This window comes from Phalangium opilio, unplaced genomic scaffold (genome assembly GCF_054372755.1).
Source record: "Phalangium opilio isolate 3A_F unplaced genomic scaffold, DU_Popi_V2 ptg000209l_1, whole genome shotgun sequence".
NCBI classification, from domain to species: domain Eukaryota; kingdom Metazoa; phylum Arthropoda; class Arachnida; order Opiliones; family Phalangiidae; genus Phalangium; species Phalangium opilio.
The window spans coordinates 10,821,465-10,848,577 of record NW_028324217.1 but is presented as its reverse complement, the minus strand read 5'-3'; the positions used below and the strand labels follow the sequence as shown (position 1 = coordinate 10,848,577).

The following is a 27,113-nucleotide window of genomic DNA, read 5'->3' as shown; positions in this document are numbered from 1 at the left end:
GTTTTTAGTAGGAAACTTTTCATTGTTAAAACAATATTTGGGAATAGTACTTTAATAAATCAACTCTTTACATTAAGATTAAAAACGTATTAATTGTAACGTAGAACGCTATAACGTTATAAATCAATATCTCTGGCATTTTTCCCTTTGAGAAGTTTCAAGATTTTCCTGCCTATCCGGTGTAGCACTGACTTGTCGCAACCGTGTTCAGGGAGCCCACTCTTAAATTTAAATTATAGGAAAAATAGGAACTTTTTCCGGAATTATAGGATTTTATAGGAGAGAAAATGTGTTTTTATAGGAAAATATAGGACTAAAAATGCTCTTTTTTTTGGGGCTTAAACTATGGAGAAAAATCTCAAAAAATAAAAAATAACAAATTGGATTTTACTTTGAAAACTCAGAAGAACGTAATTAAAATATAATATAATATATAGAAAATCCTAAGCGAGCTCGGCAATTTCGGTGTCTATTCAAATGTGATCTCGATAAAAAAAAGCTAAATTTGATGCTAAACTATACGAAAACTTCGACTAAGTCAAAAATATAGGATAAAATAAGACTAGTTCAAAAATATAGGACTTTATAGGAATTATAGGACCGGTGGGCTCCCTGCCTGTTAATGCCAGTATTTTTACATTAATTGTAGTGCGAAAAGCCAGTATTGGTTCGGTAAATAACGTTGAAGATATTATTTTACCCTGTTCGGTTGTTGGCTTTAATTGAATCGATAATTATTCTGGTCTGTGCAAGTTTAATAATATTTCCGTCATGGTACACCATTTAAACTAGTTGTAAAAGAACCATCCTTTTCCAGTTTTCAAAATCTTCGAAAAAAAGAACACCATTTATTTATTTTAAATCACCAATATGATAGTTTTAATAGGGATTTTCAAAACCGTTAAAACACTGAACGATTTAGAATAGTCCCGAATCTTTGTAAAAGGCTTACATAAATTCCAAGTCCTTTCTTATGTATTCATGCTACTGTAAAGTTCATAGAAGGTCTCTCTAAAAATCGTTATAAAGATTGAAAGGTATAACAACGACTCCGTAATGGATTTTTAATGTTTTATATTTTCATTATGTCACGCGACAGAAGAATTTATTATCATACAAAATGTTAGGAAAAGAGAAATTAGCAGATCAGAACCCGGAATCGATTCCAATTGATAGAATTAAATAAACTATACTGTTAAATACGTTTTTAAGATATGGGAAAAAACTAGGTTGACCATCGACTTGTTTTGCGAAAGCAATGAATGTCTTTTCGAATTGTGTACAACAGTTAAGTATATTTATGAAATAATTTATATAGATAAGCCGGATCCTCCGCAATCTATCTAGGCCCGTACCTATAGCGAAGCGAGAATATTATTTAACTAATTTAGTTCGCCGTGTTTTCTTGCTTGGTGGCGCTTTTAGTACCGTAAAATAAAAATAAGTTCAGCCTCGTGACCCCGTCGACTGCTACAATATTAGAGCAAGGCTAAGACGTAGAGCAGTGAAGCCGAGGTCGCGGATAGTAAGTAAACGTTTTAGAAAATTTCCGAAGACCTTTAATCATGCCAAAGAAGTAACCGATAAAAAAAAATCTAAAAACTGAAAGTTATGAAGGTGTAAAATAATTCCTCTTATGAATATTATTTAACTAATTTAGTTCGCCGTGTTTTCTTGCTTGGTGGCGCTTTTAGTACCGTAAAATAAAAATAAGTTCAGCCTCGTGACCCCGTCGACTGCTACAATATTAGAGCAAGGCTAAGACGTAGAGCAGTGAAGCCGAGGTCGCGGATAGTAAGTAAACGTTTTAGAAAATTTCCGAAGACCTTTAATCATGCCAAAGAAGTAACCGATAAAAAAAAATCTAAAAACTGAAAGTTATGAAGGTGTAAAATAATTCCTCTTATGAAATAATAAAACTGTGAATTAGCAACTTCAAAAAGTTTTGTTTTACTAAAAAACAATGATAAAATCTCACAATTAATTTTGTTTTCCATACAATCTAATCAAAAGATTCAATTGAAAGAGAATAGACCCTAAAACCATAACGCTAATTTAAGGGCAAAAATCTTTTTCTTTCATAATTTTTTTATAATTGGCCCCTAAAATATCAACGATAATTTATGAAAGACCCCAGTCGCAACGGTAATAAAAGCGCCATCTATTACGCATAGGGGTGAAAATATTTTCTCTATAAAACTAGATATTTCCCCACATAAAATCGACATGAATGGGCCTAGATATTGCGGAGGCTCCGGACAGGCATCGGTTTGTGCTACTGTGATATCTCAAATGCAGCTTCATTTATAAACATTGTTGACCACTACCAAATTTATGAAAACAAGTACAAAAGTGAAAAATATTTGTAACTTAAATTTGTATTAAGTTATACGAAAAAGAGAAGAATGTACGCCTTTTTTTCGGCATTAAAGAGGAGAATACTCATTATCAAGTCGCATTGCAGATGTGAAGTTACCGTTGTTTTTAAAACGGCAATTTACCAGTAATTTTTTTTAAAATTACTTAAAATTAAAATATCATGCTGACGGTAATTTATAGTAAATTAAACTCAACGAAAGCAGAACTGCTAAGTTTGAAAGCGAAAGGGGAAACAGTCGGACCAAGAACGGATTTATGCAAGAAGAACGTTGAACGTAGCAATTTCACTACCCATCCTCGCATACTTTATTGAGAAACTTCGTCTGCTTATATTTTGACTCCACCCACAAATTCTGTATATACCGACTTCTAGAGATCGAAAATGTCAATCTTATCTCTATTTTCGTGGTTGAAATAGTTTTTCCGAAATTGCGCCAGTGGTAAAAAAGCAAAGTGGACAACAATGCGATATAACTCCCAATTTAGTGGAATTAAGTTTTAAAGTTAAGAATATAAATAATTGATGTTTCTTTTTTTAAGTATCTAGTTTTTCTTTCTTTGTACTAAAATTATTATTTTAGTACAATTATAAGTTATTATTATTATTTCGCATTGTTGTCCACTTTGCTTTTTTACCACTGGGCGTAATTTCGGGAAAAAAATATTTAACCACGAAAATGGAGATAAGAATGACATTTTCGATTTCTAGAAGTCACTATATACAGAATTTGTGGGTGGAGTCAAAATATAAGCAGACGACGTTTCTCAATAAAGTATGCGAGGATGGTACTAGTGGCTAAAACTACGATCCAACGCTCTTAGTACATAAATCCGTTTTTGGTCGGACATAATCTCTGGCTATAGAACAGTAACAGTTCTACTGGCGAGATTTTCACTCTCAGTGCCAAATATATTAAAATCACTGACGAAAAGATTAGTAATATACCATCGTAAATTTACGTTGTATATAAGTCGGTCCCCAAGAAAAGTTACTAGGTAAATATTCCTTCTGCTGCTCAGTTGGTACTGTTGGAAAAGTAAGCAAATTGAAATAGTGTAATAAAGACTAAACGACTTCTACGATGTCCGGAAGCTTGTGGGTTCACCGCAGAACGACACAGTAACGTTTTTTGGCATACGTTTTTCCTTTTTTGGGGGGCGGGGGGGGGAATTAGTTAACGTTATGCTTTTATCGGGTTTATTGAAATAACAAATTGCGAAATGGGATTCATTGGTCCATCGTAACTATTGTTGAAATTCCTTGTGTAAGATCTGAATTGATTTGATTCAGTTGACTTTCTAGCATATTAAAGCCATAAAACCCATTCTGTATTTACAATTAAAATAAGTTTATACAGGTACAACCATAAGTTAATAATGCCTCTAAGTACACAAATACGGGTTAAAACTGGGCATCTTCTGCAGGCTTCTGTGACGTCAGAACTCGTCCGAAGAGAGAAAATTTTGAAATTTCTGTCGCGGTGCAGCCACCAAGCGGTCGAGACGAAAAAAAAATCATCCAGTGTAATAAAGGAGATTTTTACGTTTCGTATAGGCAGGCACTGGGGGGGAACGAATTTTACTTGAGCAACCCCAAATCCCTCTCTCTCTCGTGAGATAGAGGCGGTTTCAGTCCTGAAACATTCTAAAAGGGATAAAAGAAACGCTAGGCTAGGCGGTACAATTTTGTATTGAAGTTGAGGTGATAAATGATACGGAGAGAGTATAGGGTTTCATTAAAGGGAGCCAGACAAACACTATTGCCATAGAAGTGGAAGCGATTTGTGTACTTAGAGGCATAATTAACTTATGGTACAACCCAGCTTTACCAGAAGCTCCGCTACGACTTTGAGTTACGAACTTTTCCTTCACTAAAAGTTTTCAGTGCATAATGAAAAACGGTTTTGTCTATTAATAATGTATGAAAGTGAGTGAGGGCTGGTTGTAATTTCGGTAATTCGTCTTCTCCAGTATGATAGTACTGATGAAGACGTTAGAAGATTAAGCGATTCGGATGACGGGATTCAGTTGCCCCACTTTATCTGTACCGTAGAGGAATAGATAGGCGTATAATTTTGATTTAAGGTAGTGTATTAAATTTTTAAACTCGGCTCTTAAGATTATTCGATTCGCATTTGCTATTATCATTTTAAATTTCCCCCTTTCAACGAAAGTGGCAAACCTTGAGCCATGGGTGAGAGTAATTTTTTGTAGAAATGATTTTTGACAACGAAACTATTCCCTATCACCAAATGTGGATGAGAGGGAACGTATGACAATGGCCATAGAGCCTGTGTTAAAAAACGCGGACATCAAAGTTTCGCCAATAGCTATTTAGTCTACTAGTGACTGATGGACTTGCAAACTCCCGGCTGAAAGTAGTTCAGACATTTATGCTCCTTGGTTTAACCATAGCCCACTCGATCACGCGCATCACGACGCAAGCTGCTCGCGCAATAGCTAAATTACCGAGATTTGTTTTAAACGTATCTAGTTTTATGTGCTCTTCTATTGCTTCGATAACCTTACTAAAATCCATATTATACCTTCAAATACCTTTTAAAACATTACCAGCTACTCTGTCCTGACTACACACTGAAATCGAGGAAGTTCAAGCATACACAATAGCAGACGACGGTAACCGCGTAACCGCGAATTAACACAACTTAAACAAGACCTATTTTAAGGTAGTGAACAGACCCAGTATAGCTACGCCAATAAAACGGTCAACTACGACGAAACTCTGATGACTCGCGACTTTTGGCCATTTTCATACTTTCCCTCTCATCCACTTTTGATATCACGTGCAGTATACTTCTAGATATGGCTTTGGTTGATCTAATACTTGAAGTTGCAATGACTAATATCGGGTCAGCCCCCCCAATTCAACCGAAACGATTATATTTTGACTCAACCGTTGTTGATGAAGAGCAAACTCTGGTAGAGTATTATCCTTCGGAGAAAAAAATGGCAAAACGACCATCTTTAAATGGATTTTGACTAATAAAAGAACATTGAAATCATTTGTGAAACTTATCCAAATTGGCAAATTATACGTTAATAATATACAAATCAAAAATATTTCCAAAATATTTTGATAAGTTCAACGCTCATTTTTAAACAAAGCGCGTATTTTCATTTTGATTACCTCAGTCTCAAACCATTAACATGCTCGCTATCTGCTCTGAAAGCTCTCGTGATGTTATTAAAATGTCCGGTTGAGTTTTTAACTCTCTGAGTGAAGTATGTCACGGAAAGATTCTTTTCTCAAAGTATGTCTCGCGCCACGATTTAACATTGAGCTCAAATTTTATCAAATCTCGCGATAAATTTCATTCAACATGAAGCGTGCCACAAGAACTTTGTTAATAAAAAAGCAGGGCGTTACGCGATTGGTCGAAGGTATGTATTTAAAATTATCCGTGAAATTTCAAACTAATTGTAATTTAAAATAATTCTTTGTTATTTCTTGGATGTTTCACTATGCAGATTGATTTTATAATTATTAGAAGAATCGATAAAAAATCACTCGATTCTCCATTTGAGCCTCCCTTTAAAGGTTCACAAAATAGCGCTGTTCTTATTCCAATTCCATATTATGAATCAATCGCCTTATATATCCTAAATTTCGAAAATTGCGAAAAAGGTGTACGCTAGAAGTCATAAGTGAAAATAGCAATGTTTAGAATGATTTAGGAAATAACGTTTCTTTAAACAACTTAACTAGAATTTAGGTTAAATTCTGACAATATAATTAACATCAATTATATTTAATTATTTAAGAAAAACCTCTTTCTTCGGAACTACACCCGTAATATTTTATATATAACTAGTAATGAAGAATGGATCTGAAGTCGAAACACTACACGAATATCATAGTTAATAAAAAGCAAGTGATTACCCATTAAATTACAAATCATGGAAACTCTATTCAATGTTAATAAAGACGAGTAATGACATCTTTGTACGAAAAACGAATAAAAACAGTAAAGAAGTCAATTTAGGATAAATGAAAATAAAAGTTTCGGTTGTGACTCTCAATACGATTCGTTTTTCATAATATAGGAAATTAACAACGAAAGATATAGTGGGATGCACTTGAACTGTTTTAATTCAAGGCATAGGTCTAAGCGATAACAATTCATATTTCTTAATAAGCTTACAGTTTCTACTCCATGGTTTATACTCCTTTCTTGTTTTTACCTTGTACTGGCAAGAAAAGAACCCTTAAATGATTTTAGTAGTTATGTACAGGGCCGGAAGGAATATTTCTTATAGGACATGTGCCCACTGATCCCCTCTTTGATTGAGAAATTTATAGGACATTGTCCATTGGAGTATGCAAAAATAGTGTCGCATCTTCATAGTCAAGCTATCAAAACTTCGGAAAAATTAACTGGTCAACCGTCCATTGATCCCCTTAGTTTTTAGAAAAATTATAGGACATTTTAGTTTTTTATTGGACAATGTCCAGTGTCCTGTGCTTATTTCCGGCCCTGGTTATGTAGCTATATCTGTTTGATTTCTCTTTTCGAAAAACATCTTTTGATATTAATCCTTCAAATAAGGTGTTTTTCCGAATAAGTTCAGAAAAATTATACAATCTAAACCACCATTTTGAAAAAATAAATATTTCGCGTTTTTTTTTCAAGAATCTAGAGACACTAGATAAAAAGTGTTAAAATTATATTCCATATTATTTTCGTTCTGTCTTGAGACTCTTATTTCGCTATCTACATATGCTAGTCTTCAGTTTTCTTGTCGATGGTCATAACCCCTCTTTCCAGTTCTTCAGTTCGCGTGACGTCACTATTTTTATCCATAAGCCATTTCATGACACACGAGCGAACTGGGCGTGAGTGGGACGCGTGCTCCATTTACTATAAGTTTCTTACGTGAATCGATATCGCGTTCCGCAATACTTTTCAATAGACGTTACCAGCATAGGCTAAGCATCTCGCCAGCCAGGTTCTTCTATATATTTGCGCGCTAGAGTTTTGCCTTTTCCTTACGTACACCACCCACTCACCCTACAAAACCTTATATTCGGCATCTTGACAGCTGTGGTAGGCGCGCCACCTACGCAGGCACATAACCCCTCGTAACTTTCGTGTATTTTTCTCGAGCAAACTCTTTCCGCACGGGCGCTGCAATCGCATCCGCGACCCGGAAACGAAGCGTCTCCTTCCTCTCTTACTCCAACTCCCAGTTTGTTCCTAAAATGGCTCTAACAATATTAAACCATTGGGAGCCAGAGGATTAAGTCTCGTCTTCGATTTGTTGAGAACTTGCTTGTTCTACCACTGTAGCAAAGCTAATTTATTGCGCAGACGTAAATCATCTTATAGATGATTATGTATTGGCGATGGAAGATAATTCCTCTAATCTACTTTTGTAGGACACTTAAAGGGATTCTTAAAAGGATGTTGTCAGCTCAAATTAATTTGAATATTTCTGAAACATAACCTCAAAAATGTTTTTTTTACATTTTTGGAGAGCTATGACAATTTCCATTCTTAAAGCTTTAATTTCCTCAACAGTTAATTAAATATTATAAAGTAGGATTAAAGCCAATTAGGGTAAAAGTAAGAGAACGCGGAAAACACTCTTCTAATAGGCAACCTTTTATATTTCATAACCCTAAAGATAGTAGCTGCTTAAAATTTACTTTTTTAAACAAATGTTGAATATATATATTTTTAAAAACCGGCAAAAATTGGCAAAAACCTTTCCCCGATTAAAATGATAATTAGAAATACCTTATGAAGAGCCTTATAACCCCTCCCCCCTTTCCCGGAAGTTTACATGAGAAGTCTCCCAATCTCGGTGTTTGCGAGAAATTTTTCTTTAGCTGCAACAGAAGCGCTTGATGCGGAATTTTCAAGTCCTGCCCGCGAAGAAAAATTAAATTAATGAAAAATATATCCTACTGCTAAAAGTGGTGTCATCAGTTCTGTGATGAGATCATGAGAGCTAGTTCGGGCGTTATGAACTTCTGCCGTTAGGTTTATCAAAGGAGAAACGTGTTCGATAAATTTTCAATGGTAAGTTATGAACGCCGGTTATGGCAGGTAATAAAATAGTAAATCCAAATATATGATCAGTTAAGTGCCCTGGTCAGGTTCTGTCCTATATATTTTTCCTACTCCCGCATTTTTATACATTTCTTTGGTTTATGGCCCATGAAATCGAAATTCCTACCCCGCTCTGCCCCATCATATGCATTCCGTGAAACGACATTTTATCATAGCCATCGGTAATTATATCTTACTTCCCAATAAAATATTGTTTCAACTTTCAAGAGGTACTGCACATATATGTACTGGCCTGTTCCACATAACATAGAATTAAAACATCTATTTGTAACTCATCCTAGATTGAAGGGCACTTCAAACGAAAATATATAACTCACCTTATAGATAGCGTAAATTATTCCATACAATTTCAAACTTTTCTTATTTTTTGAAAGATTTCAAACATTTTTTTTATTTATATTCTATTATATGAAAAATTAACCTAGAAGACGGCCACCTGAAATCTTACCATAGTTCTGATTTTTTTTTCGAATCTGCGCTTTGCTCATGAGGAAAGGCGTTTTTGCTAACCAAAGACTACACACCTAAGGGGTTGGCTGTATATTTTAATGAGGGTCATAGAATCAAAGAAATAGTTCTTGTAGTAGAAGATAGTTTTAGTTTCTTTGGTTTTGTATTATACTCTTTCGCCTTAGAGAACAACTTTCGCTGTGAATATTTAAAGTTTTGGACTTAATTACGGCTAATTTATAAGTCTTACTACTTTCTACAAAGCATTTATTCAGTTAGAATTAAAATATTAGGCAAATCCATTTATAATAACACCATAGTTTTATAAAACATCGGGTATTAACAAATTTTTTTAAAAGTAAGGGCTCGTTTTCATAGGCGCGAGTTGCGTGAAAATTTCGAGCGAAAGCGGAAACGTTCGAAAAAAATACATTACCGCGCGTATTCAAGCTCGTGAAGCGTGAGCGTTTTCGAATTTTCTAGCTTCTATGAAAACGAGCCTTAACTCGTAGTGGTTACCTTGTTTACAATCAAATGAATAGAACACTTATTTTGAGTACATACATACAATTTCGCTGCACTACTCCCGAAATCAGATCAGTCTATAGTAACTTTAATTGCAGACCAGTGTCATAGGTCCGACATTAATAATACCAAAGAGGAGAGAGATACGGAGAGAGAATCAGTGTATGCAGCCGTGTTCCATGCGTTCTGGTGAGAAAGGGGGTACGCCGCGGCGCCTTTGCGCAGCTTTCCCGGGCATATTTGACGTTACTAATTCTCCTCTTTGTCGCTACGTCATCAGCAACGTAGGGGTTGACATACACAAGACGAGTAGGTTCCCCCCATGCGCAAAGAATATGCGTCCTGAAACTAAACGTACCGAAAACAAATTACTACCCCCCCCCCTCCTATTTTACCATTTTTCAGCGGATTTTATAAAGTGCGTTTCTATCTCCTCTCTCTCCCCTTTGATTATACCGACTATTTTTTCGTCAGCGGAACAGATACATTCACCGAAAATAAGTGTACGCCTGATCTGTTACACACACTATATTCAAAATCTGTTAGCTACTTCATTAAGAATAAATAGTATTATCAGACACCGTCTCTGTTGATCAACTTATAATGGCTTTAATTGTTACTAAGCTTGTTTCTTACTAAGGACGTTTCTTGTAAGTTTAATTTGAAGTTCAAACGTTAGCCTTCTCCAAATTTTCTTTACTATTTATGAATGGATGTATTCCCTTTTATCATTTAAGCTAAAATTAGCGCAATTGCACGATCTGTGGAGCGGCACTTATTTTATGACGCCCATCATCTTACGGGTTCATATCTTTGATAAAAGGGCCAAGCTAATGGATTTAAAACTGGGGCAAAAAACCTTCAAAGAAGTCGTGGGTGTACGGGAATAGAGGATTAGATCCTCGAGAAGCCCAGGTTATTGCTTCTGCAGAAATGATAGGTAGGATATTTTTCTAAAAAAAGCGCCTATTTCGGATAATGGGGTTTCATCCAAAAAAAAACATCAAAGTGTGGCAAGCAAGTTTTTTTTAGTTTTGAGACTGTGGGAACTTAAGAGTCTGTAGTCCTCTACATCTATAGTACAGAATAAGCTTTAAATAAGGATTCTCTTTTCCTAACTTTTCAACAAGTTTAAAGCGGTTTTAAGAGTCCTTTCTTTGTTTCTATAACATTTTATCTTTTCTGTTGGAGTCATCAAAGTTTCTATTCGTTTTAAACCCTTTCGTCGCCTTGACATGAAATTTTGAGAGAAATTATTCTGGATAGCATAAGAACGTCGAATCGAATAGTACAAATTTTGTGGATGGAGCGAAAATAAAATCAGACGGAGTTTCTCAATGGTGAAAACATGGGATAATGCTATGCTACAAAGTTCTTACATTAATCCGGGTTTTTAAGCCAAATCATAGTATACGATGAGGGTCTTAGTTTGACCCGAGCCGTAGCCAGGGATAAATGAAGTAAGATACTAAGATGGTTTGGAAATGATGATGGGCGACCTGCGGCACCGTAACTCTCCTAGTGTGCCTTGTGCACGCCTCTACCCTTCGGTAGGCGATTGTTAAGTGCTGCCGCCATTGTATTTTTATGAGAACTAGCTTCGATTTTTAAGTCAGAGGGGGCATCATTTACGATTCCGTATTGTACGACCCTACCTAAACGCTGAGGATGCTGAGAGCGCCGTAGGTGGGGGTATATAGAAAACGTTAAAGGTGTGGGGGTTTCCACTTCATCCTTCTATCTTTCAAGCCGTAAAGGTATGTCCACACAATCGGTTTTTCGTGCGCTTTGCTCTCGTCCTTTCGACACACACTGGTTTTTGTTTAGCAACGGAAGGAGAGAAGGCAACCTCCACAACGTTTCAACCAATCACCAACGACTGCAAATCGTTTACAATTTATCATGCGTCATATCTTAAACCCTAAACGTAAAGAATAAATCGTGGTAAAAATCAAAAAATAATTCTTTCACATATATGGATCATTTATTTTTAAATCTAATTCTACGAAATAAATATAAATAGATGTATTTTTAAAATACTATTTTGTATAGAATTTACATAAAAGGCCATGAAAATATGACTAAATTTGAACCCTTTCTGTTCAGTAAAAAACATATAGACTCAATCACGTGATTCAAGACCTTTTCTAATTGGATGCAGAGCCGCGAGCAATGCGATGCGAGCGTACGAACGACTTTTGTTGTGTGTGGACAAGCAAATTTGCTCGCGATGGAAGCAAACACTGTAGTGTGGACAGACCTATCGTTAGTTTTTGGCTTAAAAGGAACATGATAGTTTTCAAACCCACCCGCAACCTGGAATCGAACCAGGGTTGCTCGCGCAGCGGTAAGGCAGCTCTCCACTGTACCATAAAGGCTCGATAGAAACTTGGAGTTTTCTTCTTTTAGTTTAGCTAAAAGTGTCGGGGGGTTGGATACTTCTGCATTTGCGGAGCTGGCCTGGGCAGAAGACCTAGGGACTAGGGTAGAGAGTGGAGAATGATAGCAGACGAATTTTCACTTTTCGGCAGTCAATGAATGAATGAAAATAATTTAAGCGGGAAATACGATTTTTGCGTGTGCCTATGACGTCGCTAACGTAAAATAAGCCACGCCAGTTGTTTCCAAGATCATTTGTCGCCTATTATGATTTGACCTTAGCCATTTCAACCCTCCATTCCTGACTCCTGGTTCGATACTTCTGAATTTGTATCTGTGAGTCGGCTACTTCTGAATTTGTATCTGTGGGTCGGCTACTTCTTAATTTGCGGGGTCGGGGGTTATTAATTTTTAGTCCCGGCCTCTACCTACATTTGGGCTTAAAGATGTGAGTCGGTAATATACCGTCCGTAAATTACCGATTTATATCTTACCGTAAATTACCGACTCAACGGAATTTGTTATTCCTAAACTTTAATCGGTAATTTACCCGGTAAATTACTATTTTTAAAAATTACGGTAATTTCACATCTCTAGTGCTAATTAAGTAGATAATGATGTGGCTACAACTATGGCCCAGCCTTGGGTCAATTGTATAACTTGTATACAGGCTTTCTATTCTAAGTTATGGGAGCTGTTCAGTTTAGTACTTTCGGGACGATTTGCAATTAAGGTCTGCTTTCGTGCCATCTAAGGATACATTATCACCCATTCTGTTTTCATAGGTTTTAAATCGTATAGTTTGATAATCGAATCATTTTAACACCAACGGAAAAATTAAACTCACTCAGACACAGACCCTATTGAAACATCTCTTTTTACCTCTCCGAGTGACGATGACGTCACAGAGAGGTTTTACAATGGACGTGTCTGTGTGTGTGTCTGTCACCGCGTTCGCAGTTGGCAAATCGGAGCAAACGTGTTCGCAATTTCCGGACCGCGTTCGCAGAAATTCCGAAAACTTTACTTCATTGTTTTACCTATCTTATTTAACGTCAATCATTAACTAGTCGTTATACCTTCTTCTGCTGACTAACCGCCAATTCTTTCACTCAACACCCTCAGTATTTATTGGCTTCTAGCAACAACACCATGCACTAGTCTTTCGTGTACACCACATACACACCAATCTGTACTTATTGACTTCTAACACCATCATCTACTGGTCTTTCCTCTATACCACATAGACACCAATCTGTAACATTGGCTTCTACTCCATCATCGTTAGGCTTAAGATGTACGCGGCGAGCGGCTAGGGTTACGAGAAACGTCTAGCCTTCCAATGGCAGGGCTTCCACCAAAGGTTCACGCAATTGCGCATTTTCTTATCGTTTAGTGTGAATCAATCGCCTTATATACCCTAAATTTACAAAAGTTCTGATATAGGTGTTCCCTAGAAGTATAACGTTAAATATAGCTATGTTTAAAATTATTTTAGGAATTAAGTTTCTTAAACCGACTTAACTATAATTAACGTAAAATACTGACGATTAAAATAATTAATATCAGTTATATTTATTTAATTATTTAAGATTAACTTCTTTCTATGTAATGACACAAGTGAGAGTTTATATAGAACGAGTAATGAAGATTGCATCTGAATCGAAACACTACACGAATATCAAAGTTAATATAAAGTGAGTAGGATGAAAAGATCTCTTACAAAACGATAACATTTTTTTGCAGAATATTAAATGGAAATAGTTTAAATATTTTTCGACATTACGATTCTTTAAGTAGTTGTGTAGCTATAAAGCTCTGTTTCATCTCAATATTCCAAGAACATCTTTTATATTAACATTTCTAATTTGGTGTTTACTTTTTAATTCAGCTTTACTACATTTATATATAGCGTAAACACAACTTTTAACCCCACTATATAATATGAATTGTAATACTTCGGCTCTCTATAAGTGGTGAAGCGATTGGGTCTATGAAATAAGATACTCTAGATTTAAACTAGAATTGACCTTGTTTCGTGTCCTCTTACAAGAGGTATTAACGGTTCAGAGTGAGCCGAAAGTTAAATACACACTTAAGTGATAGATATTAGGTCCTCATTAGAATTATGAGGATACACAGGGAAATGTTAAACGATTAAACCTTTACAAATGACCTTCGCAATATCCCGCCAATTTGAGCTACGTATTTCCGGTTCTTCTTACTGGCTGGTGGACCTGTGTTTAGATTAGAAAGTAATAATTTGGTTTTCCCAACTTGTTATACTGACTTTCAGTTGTGTAACAATGTTCTGGATGTATGAATGTTATAATCCTATATATCCACACAAAGATATGACGTAAACATCTTTTAAGCCCTCTGCCCTTACACCAGTTTAAGTGGAAAGACCTGGGATAAAATTTGGCACTATAAATGCAGGAAGACCTTATTTTTTTTTCTTCAGTTGAACTGTATGGTTTGTTCGCCTTTCTCACGGTGGTATCAAGGTTACCCTTTCAATCAGAATTACGGTAATTCAATTAATCTGCAGTTATTTTTCAATGATACATTACAAGGATGCAAATAAACCATATTTTAACGTTGTTAAAATGACGGTCATTTTACACCTAGGTAACAACTTCTGTACTGAAACGTCCTGTTGGTTTTAAGTTACTTCAAATCTTTGACTGAGCATAATTCACATACATGATTTATAATACTAGTGCCAATAGGAAAACATTTTTATTTTCAATAGTTTCAAGAACTAGTTGCACCTGCTAGTAAAATAGGATAAACGCGAGCGTACCAGAAAATACATTTTGCTAGAGTATATCTTTTGTTTTTCTGGATTAGGCTAGGCTAGATTAAACTCAGAAACGTGCTTATGATGTACATATATCTCTTATAAAAGTACACTTCTTTTACTAAGGCCATAAAGCAAAAGATGTGTCCAAAATTTGGTTTAACAAACATAGTGAAATTGGTAAAAAAGAGGTGCACAGTTGAGGAAGGAGGGGCCATTTCCTCAGTAAACGGGAAACTGAAAATGCCGTGGGTGGATGATAGTAGCCGACTGTAGCTTCTAGTTGTTTCCAGAAACGAGGAGATAAAACCGTGCTTTTTATGGCTAATGCTTCTTGTGCAGGGAAAGGAAAATAGGCATATTTATAAGGCAGAGATAAAAAGCTGGAAATAACAATAAAAACTAGATCTCGCTGAGGAATGCCTCGGGTGCTGAAAGAATGGAATTAACTTAAACGGATATGCTTAGTTTTTAAAATATGGTAAGATTGAATATCACCACCCTAAAGTGCATCATTTGGCAATTGATTGTTTAGGGCGCCACTTTCGAAGATGTTGCAAGGTCTACATCAAATTCGAAATAATATTAATTTTGACTTTTAAAGAACATTAATGTCCTTTAAAAGTCAAATAAGGTGGTCAGTAGTAAATATTGACTTGACTTGAATTTCATCATGGAAATGCCAAATTTAACTTTTCTCCTATAAGTGAGTCCCGCTGATCATGTATTATAATGTCCTCAATACTACTAAAGGTTTCAAGCCGACAAGTAGTGTGTCGTTTCCAATGCAATACATCTTCCCTACATTTCAATAACCAATCCTGAAGTCACGATAGATGTGAGGTTGGAACCGCGATATTTTAACGTACCGAAGTCCATTTTAAATAAGGGTAATCCTCATCAAGATCCGATGACCTGGTTCTTTGTTTCTCGCTTCGAGTAAGAGGAATAATGGGCCCCTTATCTTATCAGGACAAGAAAACCAGTTTAGAAAAGATACTTTACCACTATTCGGTTCCTTAGCGCCTTGTTTGTCCAACACTTGGTTGTGCCGGAAATTGTGGCTGTCAAGACCGAACATTTTTAGCCACATCTTATGATGAACATCTTCGATGTGCAGGGTCTTAGTTTCACCTGGCCCGTTGTTGTTGGCGGTGGCGGTGTAGTGAAAGAGTACCGCCTTTGGCAGTGTAAATTTTTCGTTCGTCATTGAAGGGAGAGTGAATGGGAGAGAATTTTGGTGAGGTGATATTTTTCGTTCGTGTATTTTATAAGGAAGGGGATTATAATAGAAAGTTTAAGCATTGCATTTAATTGTACTAGCAAGGTTAAGCATTTTGAATTGTGTTTTACGTTTGCTCGATATATTTAAAGCGAGAGAGAGAGAGAGGATTATGGTATTGCCTTAATTTAAATGGAAGGTTTAATACTCCCTTTAAAATTCCTGTCACCCGTAATGGTTTCACGGTTTCAATTCCGCTCCCCTATTTCAAAATTCAAAGAAATCGAGGGGAATTTTTAAAAAGCAAAAGCCTGTATATACCGACGTTATATTTAGAATGGTCTTAAGGCGGTGTTTATTATTAGATGTTACGTGTATTTCTCCACAAATCGTGAATAATTTTAAAGGAAAGTACTAGCTTGTGGCCCCGGATATTTCAATTATAACGTAAGTAAATTTATTGAAGTAAGGATTAAGGGTTATCATTTTTTGTACTTCTTTTAATGGGTATTTACGGGTATTTCGTTTTACCACTGTTAAAAGACGCGCATCGTGGGGGTACTATCTCACGTTTTCCGCTCGTGTCACACAATTATAATTATAACGGTAGTAAATAATTGAAGTAATCATTTTAAAAACCGTCAAAGGTGGCGCATCGAGGGGCTATTGACTCAAATTTTCTGTAAGCCTTTTAAGTACGGTACGATGTGGCTACTATTACGAGCCCAGCCCTTGGGTCGTCTTGTTGTTTCAGACTGACAATTTTATACATTCTCAGTCGCCACATGAAAAATATTTGTTCGAGTGTTAGGTAAATTGACGAGCGCCATTTTCACCGAACGAAAAATATGTTTCTATCCTGTCACATGTGCTGAAACTCGGCGATGGAGAGCAGCATTTTTAACAGTGAAGGTACCGCTTTGCCTGTCCTTCAGAAAATCCACTTCATGGAGGAACATGTTGGAAAATTATTCAATGTACTTGAAATTGTAATGGGAAGGTGACGTTTTGTAAATTAAGATTTTAAATTCGTAACACCCAGCTTTTTGGCTATTGTTGACAAACGTAGTCACCCGTTCTAGTTCCTGCTTTCTTTTTCAATACGATTTTATCTCTGCAAATGTCTGCAGGCTCTAAGATGTTTTTATACTCTTTCTGACTGCCAATTTTATGTATGCCTCTCGTACATTATTCATTGGGATTCCTAGCGAATACTTAGAATTTCAAGAAAGAAAAAAAAGAACACGAATTCAGTTTAAAAATCTATTTATACAACAAAGGTATATTATTTTTTTCAGTTCTATTTTGTAGATAGGTAGCTTTGAGAATCTTTTTTCGGTATTATAATCTGAAAAAGAAAATCATTAAATTATTTATACCTTCATTGTCATTGAGCACAAATGGCTGTAAGAATTGATCGAAATGATATTTACTACGAGAACTCATCCTTTGTAAAAGTGTAGAGGGGTATCTCCTGACGTCGAATCAGTCTCTATATTCTTGACTCGCGTGGACAATGTCGATACTTTACAGCAGAACCATACTTAAGGAAAGAGAAATAGGGCTATGGTGACTGTAAAACCAAAAGAAGCAAAATCAATATCATTGGTGTGGTGGAGGCAAATGTACACTTTAAAGACCACACTCGGAAATATACATGTTTTTAGACACTTTTCATTACATTTAAATTATTTAAATTCTCTTTAGTTTTAACTATTCCACCGAAACGTTATGTTATTAATTAAAAAACGCAAACCATTAGTTTTGATAAGATATTGTTCTATGACATTGTTCTCTTGCTAAAAGTTGTGGGAAAATTTGAAAATCCCTGCTTCGTTTTCTGACACGAATCCGGCAGTCACTGACGGGCTTTTAACACGAAGCGACATTTTGGTGGCTGGGTTAGTAGTTGACTAGTACTAATATCCTGATACTAGTGCATGGATATAACCCTTACGGCGGTTGCTAAACTTTTGGAGCCTTGTAGGTAGTGACACTGACACGACCGACGGTAGACGACGGAAGAAAAGTGGGAAAGAGGGAGAGAGAAGTGAAATCTTTTCGGACCATCACACACGTTTAAGAGGTCGTCGACGAGCGACAATTCTTGGCACTTTGCCAATTGGGGGATTTCTGTCTCCATGGTGACGGAAACGATTGGTTTTTCAACACTTTCTTTTTTCTTCCTCATCTTGGTTTCTTAGCTCCGGTTTCTCTTTGCTATAGCATTATTGTACCTTCACACACTCTCGAGCCACGTTTCCTGAATTATAACAAAGAAATTCCAGATATGACTTTGATTTCATTTGAATAGAAATGGGAGGTATTGTAACACGTGTTCGGTAAAAGACGAGGAACTCGTAAAGTGTGGTCAGTCTTGACCTTACTACCGTTTTGACCAACAATATGTTTATCATGTTTTGGAAGCTAAAAGCTGTCAGACCTTGCAAACATACATATATAAAAAGCAGGATGTTTCTTATTATAATAATATAAGTCGTCGAAATTTTTCTCCAACACTGGACAACTAGAAGAAAGACCAAATATACGTCCCTTCAGAGAGGCAATATTTCATTCAACCAGATGAGAATAAAACAAGTTGGGAAACGAAAATAAACCTCTCCGAGTCGAGACGCGATTAACAGGTTTTTCTTAAATAATTAAATAAATATAATTGATATTCATTATTTTAATCGTCAATAATATACAATAATTTTAGTCGTTTCAAGAAGCGTTATTCTTAAACATAGCTATTGTTGACGCTTAAATTCTAGCGTATGCTTCTTTAAGAATTTTTGGAAATTAAGGATATATAAGGCGATTGATTCACATTTAGTAATAAGGAAACCCGTAATTGCGTGAATCTTTTTGTGGAAGCCCTGCTATTGGGAGGCTAGACGTTTCTCGTAACCCTAGCCCAACGTCACCTATTATATATTAACCCTAACAATGATACTGCGAACTTGGTCCGGATATTGCATATACGTTAGCTCCGATTTGCCAACTGCGAACGCGGTGACACACAGACAGACTCACCCCGACACGTCCAGTGTAATACCTCTTGGTGGCGTCATCGTCACTCGGAGAGGTGCTGAATAACTGATAAAAGTTTTTATAACACAACTTTTATTCACTTAAACCGAGTAGTAACCAACACGAATTTTTAACCTTCTTTGGTTGTATCATTTGAGTACGACTTTGGTTAAATAAGCGTTAGCAAACCTCTTCAACGTTGGCTAAGTAATGAGAAGATTGAAAATAAATAATGTGCTAACAATAGACAACGCTAATATTACTGTTATGTTTTATCTTAATATTTTTTTTTATTTTCAACGAATGGTTGCTATCAGGAGCTGTCAGGTGTTGTCAAGTGTTTTGAGGGAGTGGAAACCGAAAAGAGTTTCCCGTCTATGTAGACATAAAAATCTAAATAGTCTCAGAGCCCACCCTTATCTAAGGTATACTCCCATTGGATAGAAATCCCATACGCTAGAATTTCCAGTCAACATAAATCTCATTGGGACGGACTTTCACTCGTTGTTCAAAACTGCTGATTTGGAAAAACCAGTGTTTAAATTAACTATTGAACAATGTTTAACCGTTCAGTTTGTCTTACCTATTAAGTGCAAATAGACAATCATGCCCTCACCTTACCTTATTATCGAGATTCAATTAACCAAACCAAAGCAATCCTAACCATACCTTACCTGATATAATAGGGGTCCAAATAACCAAACCTAACCCAACCTTATTTGACCTACATCTATTGGGTTCAGACAACCAAAGCTAGCCTAACGTTACCTCAACTTAAACTAAGGGGGGTTAAAAAAACCAAACCTATCCCAACCTGACCTAAAATATTGGGGTACAGATAACAATATGCAACGTGACTCAATTCACCTTGTACTATTTGACTTCAAATAACCCAACCTAACGAATAATACAATTGGGGGCTCAAATAAAACAAACAAACTTGAACAGATCTCATACTGTTAAGGTATAAATAACCAAATTTAACGTGAATTAATTAACCATACCTGACTTAATACTATTGAAGTTCAAATAACCAAACCTACACCACCATAAACCACTATCGTTTTTCACATGCCGGTAGTACTGCTCTTTAGTTAACTGCGGTAACGTTACTCCGAGTTTGCGAGAACCGCTGTATAGTGAACTGCCGTAACAGGTAAACTGCGTTTTCGGGAAACCGCTATTGTGGGTTCCGTTTATGTGAGAGCTTCCTAAAATCTCGGGACGAATCTTTGCAGATTTGGCGACTTGTTTTAGAAATTGTCGAAATTAAGGAAACCACGAAATATTTGGTGATACCTCTAACGAAATAGCGAAATTTCGTACCTTTTAAGCCAAGGTATAACCTGTGAAGCTTAAAGGTAATATAATTTCAGTGTTTTAAACAAAGATCCCAATCGAAACTGGCAAAATCTCTACGATGAAATCGAAAATCGTGTTAGTGTTAATCACAAAAGGTTTCAAAAAACAGACAATATTTAGGAAATCACCCAATATTGTGCAATATTATATGTTCTTTTCCAAGTCGTCATGATTATCGCAGTCTAATCTGATATTTGTAGAAACCTAGCCAGTCTAAACGGCGAAATATGATAATATTATCCCTAGCGGTCGGACGTTTTGGAAAGTGTACTGGATTTCGAAATCCAATCTGATTTCTTTGGATTTCGTTTGCTTTCGCCGGATTTCGTTTGATTTCGTCGGATTTCATTTGATTTCATCGGATTTTGTTTGAAGTTAGAATTCGATAAAATACAATGGATTTCATCGAATTTTGAGATTTTTCCCGTGATTTTCTGATTTTCTTTACTGATTTTATGATTTCTTTACTGATTTTGTGATTTCGTTACTGATTTCGGATTTTTTTGGGATTTCGAAATCAGCATTGATTTCGGATTTCTTAAGTTGGATTTCGCGGGTAGCGTACGGGATTTCATGAATGACCAACCCCTCGTATTATCCCCTCCTACCCCTAAATTGGCATTTTGCTACGCCCCTGAGGCCGCGGAAGTTGAAGAAAAAATTAATAAAGAAGTAGAAAATGGACAACACAGATCAAAATATATAATGGAAAGATAAAAATATTTTACTTTTTAAAAGTTGGTCTAATTCTGTAAAATACTCTCCATCATTCTCTCAATTTTAGAAAGCTTCTTTCAATAGACATATCTCAGGCGTATGGTTTACGTGTATACCTCGGAAGAGCTTTGGAGTTGGGACTTCATGATTTCGGCGGGCAATTACGAAAAGTGCTTTTCGTGTATAAAAACTCCTGTGAACAAAGTGGATTTTACGCTTCACTTGTCGAGTTTCTCTCTCTTTTCAAGTGTCTACCAAGTCCTTTCGGCTTCATTGCTTAAAGAGAAGAACGTATAAAAACGACCTATCTATACATCATTTTCCAACATTTATCGTATTTTTACCAAAAAAAAAGGAATATTGAATCACCAAAATCCTAATTTTGAAAATGTAATACACTATTTTTTACCTTTTCACGAAGTATGCGTGTCTTTATTTATAAAGATGAGCATTGTAATTGTAAAGAGGATCAGCGTTGAAGAAATAGCAATGTGAGCTTAGAGCATTAAACAATGCTTTGATATTTTGAGTAACCTTTATATACCAGAAAAAGGTTGAAAAAACTAAAATTTACCTCTCCGAGTCAACCGGAATATTATCTTCCCATTCTCTGAATATGCATCTTTTATTGCTATTTAATGACCAGCTACCGCCGTTAAAATAAGAATCATAAATTATTCAGGCGTTATGAAAAGGTCTATTCACAACTAGGTTTTCATTTAGACACCGTTATCAATATTTTAGCTTTCTCGGCATGCTTGCTTACTTTTGTTCATATTAAATGCACTTGTGGATTTTTGACCCACCCCAAGACGAGGTTGGTGGGATGATTGCCGGGGATTTAGTGCCAAACAATTATAGAATTCACCTTACGGTGTGATGCCCATTTTTTTAGTTTTTAAATAAACTATTCTCCATGAAGTAGCAGCACTTATTTTAAAATCAATTCTTATGCCCATCTGAAGTTTGATGAAAACAAACTAAAAGGGTGAGCCTGAGAATAATGACATTGTATAACTAAAGTATTAAGAGGATACATAGTGTCATCTTTCTTCTGATATAACTAAAGATTTCATTGTGAAATTAACTTTTTGCTCACATCGAAACGCTGAAGCCTTTTAAGAGGACACACATTAAAATTTAAAATGCTTCTAGTTCAGACTTATTAGATAACATAATTTTTTTTTGTTACTGAAATACAATTAGTCAAGGTCCAATTAATACAGGTCCATTGTGTACATGAGTGATTTTGAATTGATAAGATGAACTATTTATACTAACTCTAAAAAATCATATATAAAAGTAATTTTTTTACAGCGAACGATTAAAGTTAGCCTGGTTCAATTAGTCTAACGCTTTTGGTAGCAAGTTAAACGTATTGGTATAGGCCTACTGCAACTGTTATCGCTTGGTTGTCATTGTGTTCTTCTGGGTAGGACTGACCGGAGAGTTTTACCATAGTCCACTCGATCACGCTACCAACGACGCAAGCTGCTCGCGCTATTGAAACCCGTCCAAAGAATTATTTTTATATGTAGAAGCGCGTATTGCTGTGAAAATTGAAGGAGTCCATATTTAGCATGCTGGTCTATGGGAGAAACTCTGTTTTTAGCGATAATAAAGGTACGAGCGAGGGGTTGGACGTTTTGGAAAAAAGTGTACGGGAATTCGAAATCCAATTTGATTTCTTCGGATTTCGTTTGATTTCGTCCGATTTCGTTTGATTTCATCGAATCATCGAATTTGGTTTGATTTCGTCGGATTTTGTTTGATTTCAGAATTCGATAAAATCCAATGGATTGATATTTTTCACGTGATTTCGTAGGATTTTGTGATTTCTTTGGATTTCGTGAATTTTGTAATGGATTTCACGACTTCTTTACTGATTTTGTGATTTCGCTTCTGATTTCGAGATTTCTATGTTTATTTTCTGATTTCGTTGCTGATTTCGGATTTTATATTTGATTTCGAAATCAGCATTGATTTCGGATTTCTTAAGTTGGATTTCACGGGTAGCGTACGGGATTTCATGAATGACCGACCCCTCGGGTACGAGGATTCTCAAAAAGGCTATCAAACACTCAATTCTGCGGGTGGTCAGTCGGACTTCGGCTTTTATTGCTTTGATTTTTTGGAAGGTATTTGGGACTTATGACGTTTGACGCTAAAATTGCATTGTGCGAAACGTGGTCCTTATTTTTGACGTATTGATCGGAAATGTAAAAATCAGCCAATGGTCATTGAACTTTATACTTGTTTCTTAAAATCTGATTGGTCATTTAAAAAGAGATAAGAGGGACAGCAATATGTTGCAATCTTGGTTCCAGGTCACCTTGGCTATAAACGGGCTAAATGCGACTCAATATCGCCTAACCAGATTGTGGGATACAATTTATCACGTTGATCTTTATTGCAAAATACTAGGTTTTGTACTGACGAAGGGAAAATTTTCGTTAGTCCTCGTCAAATGGAAATGTGTTTTAATTGTTGCTTAGTAAAAATATTCCTTTTAAGTTTCTGTTTTCCACGATTTTTAAAGGACCTGTGACACTATTTTAATGTGAAAAAATCTCTTAATTTTGACAATTTCACTAATTAAAGGTCCAAGATAGTTATCGTTTATGAGAACCAATGAGACATTTCTAAATTTCATTACCCTTGGGGATGGTTGCTCTGATAAATCTTACTGAAGTAAATGTGCTTCATGTAAAGTAAATAGATACCTCCCAATGCGAAGTTTATAATTCTAAAAAAACGTCCCTAATTTTATTGAAAAAGAATGTGTGTCAAAACCGAACGATTATAACTGAGTAGCGTCTAAGCGTATTCCATAATATAATTTTTTCAAAACCATTTAAAACTTTTTTTTTTAGATTCTCTCTTTTGTTAGGGGACCGTACATAATCTTCGTCTCACTCTTATGGGGGTGGGGTTTTTTAAGTTTGTGACGGTCCGTGACGAGGGAGAGGGAGGGGTTCTCCGATGTGTGACGTCACATTTAACATTAATTTTATTATGAAGTCAATAAGAGGCCAATTGGCTCTCTTTTGTTAGAGAAGAAAAAAACACAACACTCCAAAGTCCAACGTGGGAACGACCACTACAATAATTTAAAAAAACTTTTATTCGATCATCGCTTAAATAGTAGAAAATTTAAGCAATGATCTCCTACAAACGCTTACGTTAAACCAAGAAGGAATTTACTATAAGAAGGCCTGAAAAGGCGTCCGGTGCGCGCGTGAGTCTACATTCCCCCCTCAAGGGTGGGGGAGGCTGGAAACCAAGGTGGGACTTAATATTTTATCTTATTCTATGTTTTCCACCATATATCTCTTTTACCTTTTCGTTAAGCCTTGGTTTGGTTTTTGGAACTCACGAAATCATAAGTATGGTAAACTTGATTCGATTTAGAAACAATATAGAACGAACGATTTTCACGTAGACACGTATTCAAAATCCATTAAGTTAGGTTCAAAACCTTTAACTAACTTGTTAATGGCAATTAAAAACCATTCCCTAACCGTTTCAGCACCGCTGGCAGCCTCCATTTTCTGTTTACTTTGTTCGAGGTTTTTTTCTCTATTCGGAATACGTCAATCGCGTTTGTATGACCTATCCCCACGGGATCCAATAGGAAAGCGCAGAGCAATGACGGACATGAAAGGGGTGGGGCTTATTTGTCCACTAACACCGGCGTAAGAGTAGAAGCGTAAAATCTAGTGACTGAGGCATTCTTATAGTAAATTAATTCTTGGTTAAACAAGCGTATTTAAAACAAGCTGGGAAACCAAAATAAGCCTCTCCAAGTCGAGACGCATTTAATAGGTTTTCTTAAATAATTAAATTTCTCATACTTTAATCATGACCATTCTAAGAATCCTAACAACTTTCTATACTATAAAAGGTTGGGTACTTATTTAAGAAAGATCTCAAGTTTGGTGTTTTACCTATTTTTTTCTCTTTCAAACACTTCTGGGCTTAATCTCATGTTATAAATTTATAAGATGCGATAAGTATGCGTCGGCATAAGTCTATGTTGTAAACCTATCGAGGAGATAATCACTAAAACTATCTGTTCCTCTATTCCCCGGGATATAAGTAAATTTATGCGGGTAATAATTTTATCACTGTTTAGGGTAGGGCATCAAGGGGGCCCTGTTAAGTACGGTACGATGTGGCTACTATTATGAGCCCAGCCCTTGGGTCGTCTTGCTGTGAGCTGCGAGCGTGGTCCGGATATAGCATATACGTTTGCTCCGATTTGCCAACTGCGAACGCGATGACAGAGAAACAGACACGTCCTCTGTAATACCTCTCCTTGACGTCATCGTCACTCAGAGACATAATAAACAGACCAGTTCACTGCAGAACTTAGGTAGCTGTCAGCTTAAACTCTCATGTCACTGTTACTGTTTATTTGCCACTAACATTAGCGAGGATAAATAGGGTCGTCCTTCCGATTGAAATGGTTTCGTTTCTTTCGCACATTTTCGAAATATGAATCCCAGGTTCGATTAGACTAATTTTTCGTGTGACAATGTTGAAACCTATAAAGTGTGCCCGTTTAACTAAGCTTTATGGAAAACATTTTGAAGGTTATAAAAAGCACATCCAAACATTAAAGTTCTAAAGCTCAATCAGAGGCTAACGATATTTGTAAAAATCTTAAAACGGAAGAAAACTTTGAATTTTTCAAGTCTGTAAAATATTTCTGAGTGGAACGCAATCTCACTCAAGAAAAAAGGGCCTCTTTTCAAATTAATCGAATTAAATTTGTAAATAAAGACAAATTATAGTACGTTGGGGGGGGGGGGTGGGAGACCGTTAAAGAAATGTTACGTGGTTTTAAGGGGAAGGGTCTGAGAAAACGTGTCGAATCGAGATCAGGAGGGACGGGGGAGGGGTCAGAAAATGCTTTTTTTGCGTGACGTAGTTTATGTACATACGATCCTTAATGAATTAACGAAATCAATATATGCTTTACAAAAGGCATTTTATAATTATCAGTTTCAGATATTTTTGATTAAATGTTTTCTAGACTGTTATACAAACCTTGTAAAACTGTAAACCGTTTACTGAACGCCAACCTTTAACCTTGCCTTTTTTGTTTGTTCTTATCAGAAACAAGCGCAGCTGATGAGGCAATTGGAAGAAGAACTGCGGATGTCTCATGGGCGTAACCAGGATGCCGAACTCCAGCAACATCTCGAAGCCCTCTATCAAGAGAAGGATCACATGACCAAAGAAATATTTTTGCTCAGGGAAACAGTGAAAGTAAGTAAAATTGATATTGTATTTTAAATTAATAAAGTTGATATTGCTGCATTTTAATATCTGCAGTTATAAGGCCACTTTTGCAGAAATTTAAGTCAGTTTAGCTGAATTAGCGGCTGTAATGCATTTCTTTATCAACTTTAGCAGTAAAATTGCAGATCGATTTTTAGCTAAATAATTTGAGGGATGAGCCTGCTGTCAAGTGTAGTCAAAGGTTCAGACAAGGTCCAGCCAACTATCTTAAGTTTGCACCTTATTAGCAGTCCTAAATTTTTGTGCGGGCTGGCACGACCCTATGCGTTAGACCTGTCCGTTAGGCAGAGATCATTTTCAGTCTAGAGTCTCCAAATACAACATTACGTCATGTTATTCTTTACGGATAGGCCTAATGCGTTCGTTCCTTTTAGAAACTTTAATTTCTAAAAACTTTATAAATTTTAGTATTGATGATGGTATCTATACGTTTTTTCGAAATAAAAAGAAATGCAGTAGCCTTTCCTTTGAGGTCATTCAAAAATTTCACTCCCAACCACGATTTTAGGAAAGGGTTTATTATGACCCAATTTTAATGTCGATTAAATCGTTTTCATTACCATTAAATTGGAGGTCTAGTAAATCAATAAATGCAAAAATATGATTAATAATTTATGTACCGGCGTTCTCTAGTTCCAGTCAAAAAACCATATTTGAAACTTGTTTTTAACTGTGTTAGGAATTGGAGATGAGGATAGAGACGCAGAAACAAACGCTGGCTGCAAGAGACGAGAGCATCAAGAAGTTGATGGAGATGCTACAAAATAAAGGAATCGGTAAGTTAATTTTTAATTCATTCAAAACTTTCCGCTTAATAGCCAGTCCCTTTACGTTCAAGAAA

General features: G+C 36.0%; 1 protein-coding gene across 6 annotated transcripts in view; it reads left to right on the top strand.

Moving 5' to 3' along the window:
- The window catches only part of brp (ELKS/RAB6-interacting/CAST family member bruchpilot), a 116,600-nt gene that overhangs the window by 51,598 nt on the left and 37,889 nt on the right, over positions 1 to 27,113 (top strand). For all 6 annotated transcript variants that reach the window (XM_089855833.1, XM_089855831.1, XM_089855832.1 and 3 more), the window contains exons 2-3: positions 26,087 to 26,239; positions 26,952 to 27,048. In XM_089855833.1, coding sequence (XP_089711959.1) covers positions 26,087 to 26,239; positions 26,952 to 27,048 — 250 coding nt within the window. The remainder of the gene's footprint in view (positions 1 to 26,086; positions 26,240 to 26,951; positions 27,049 to 27,113) is intronic.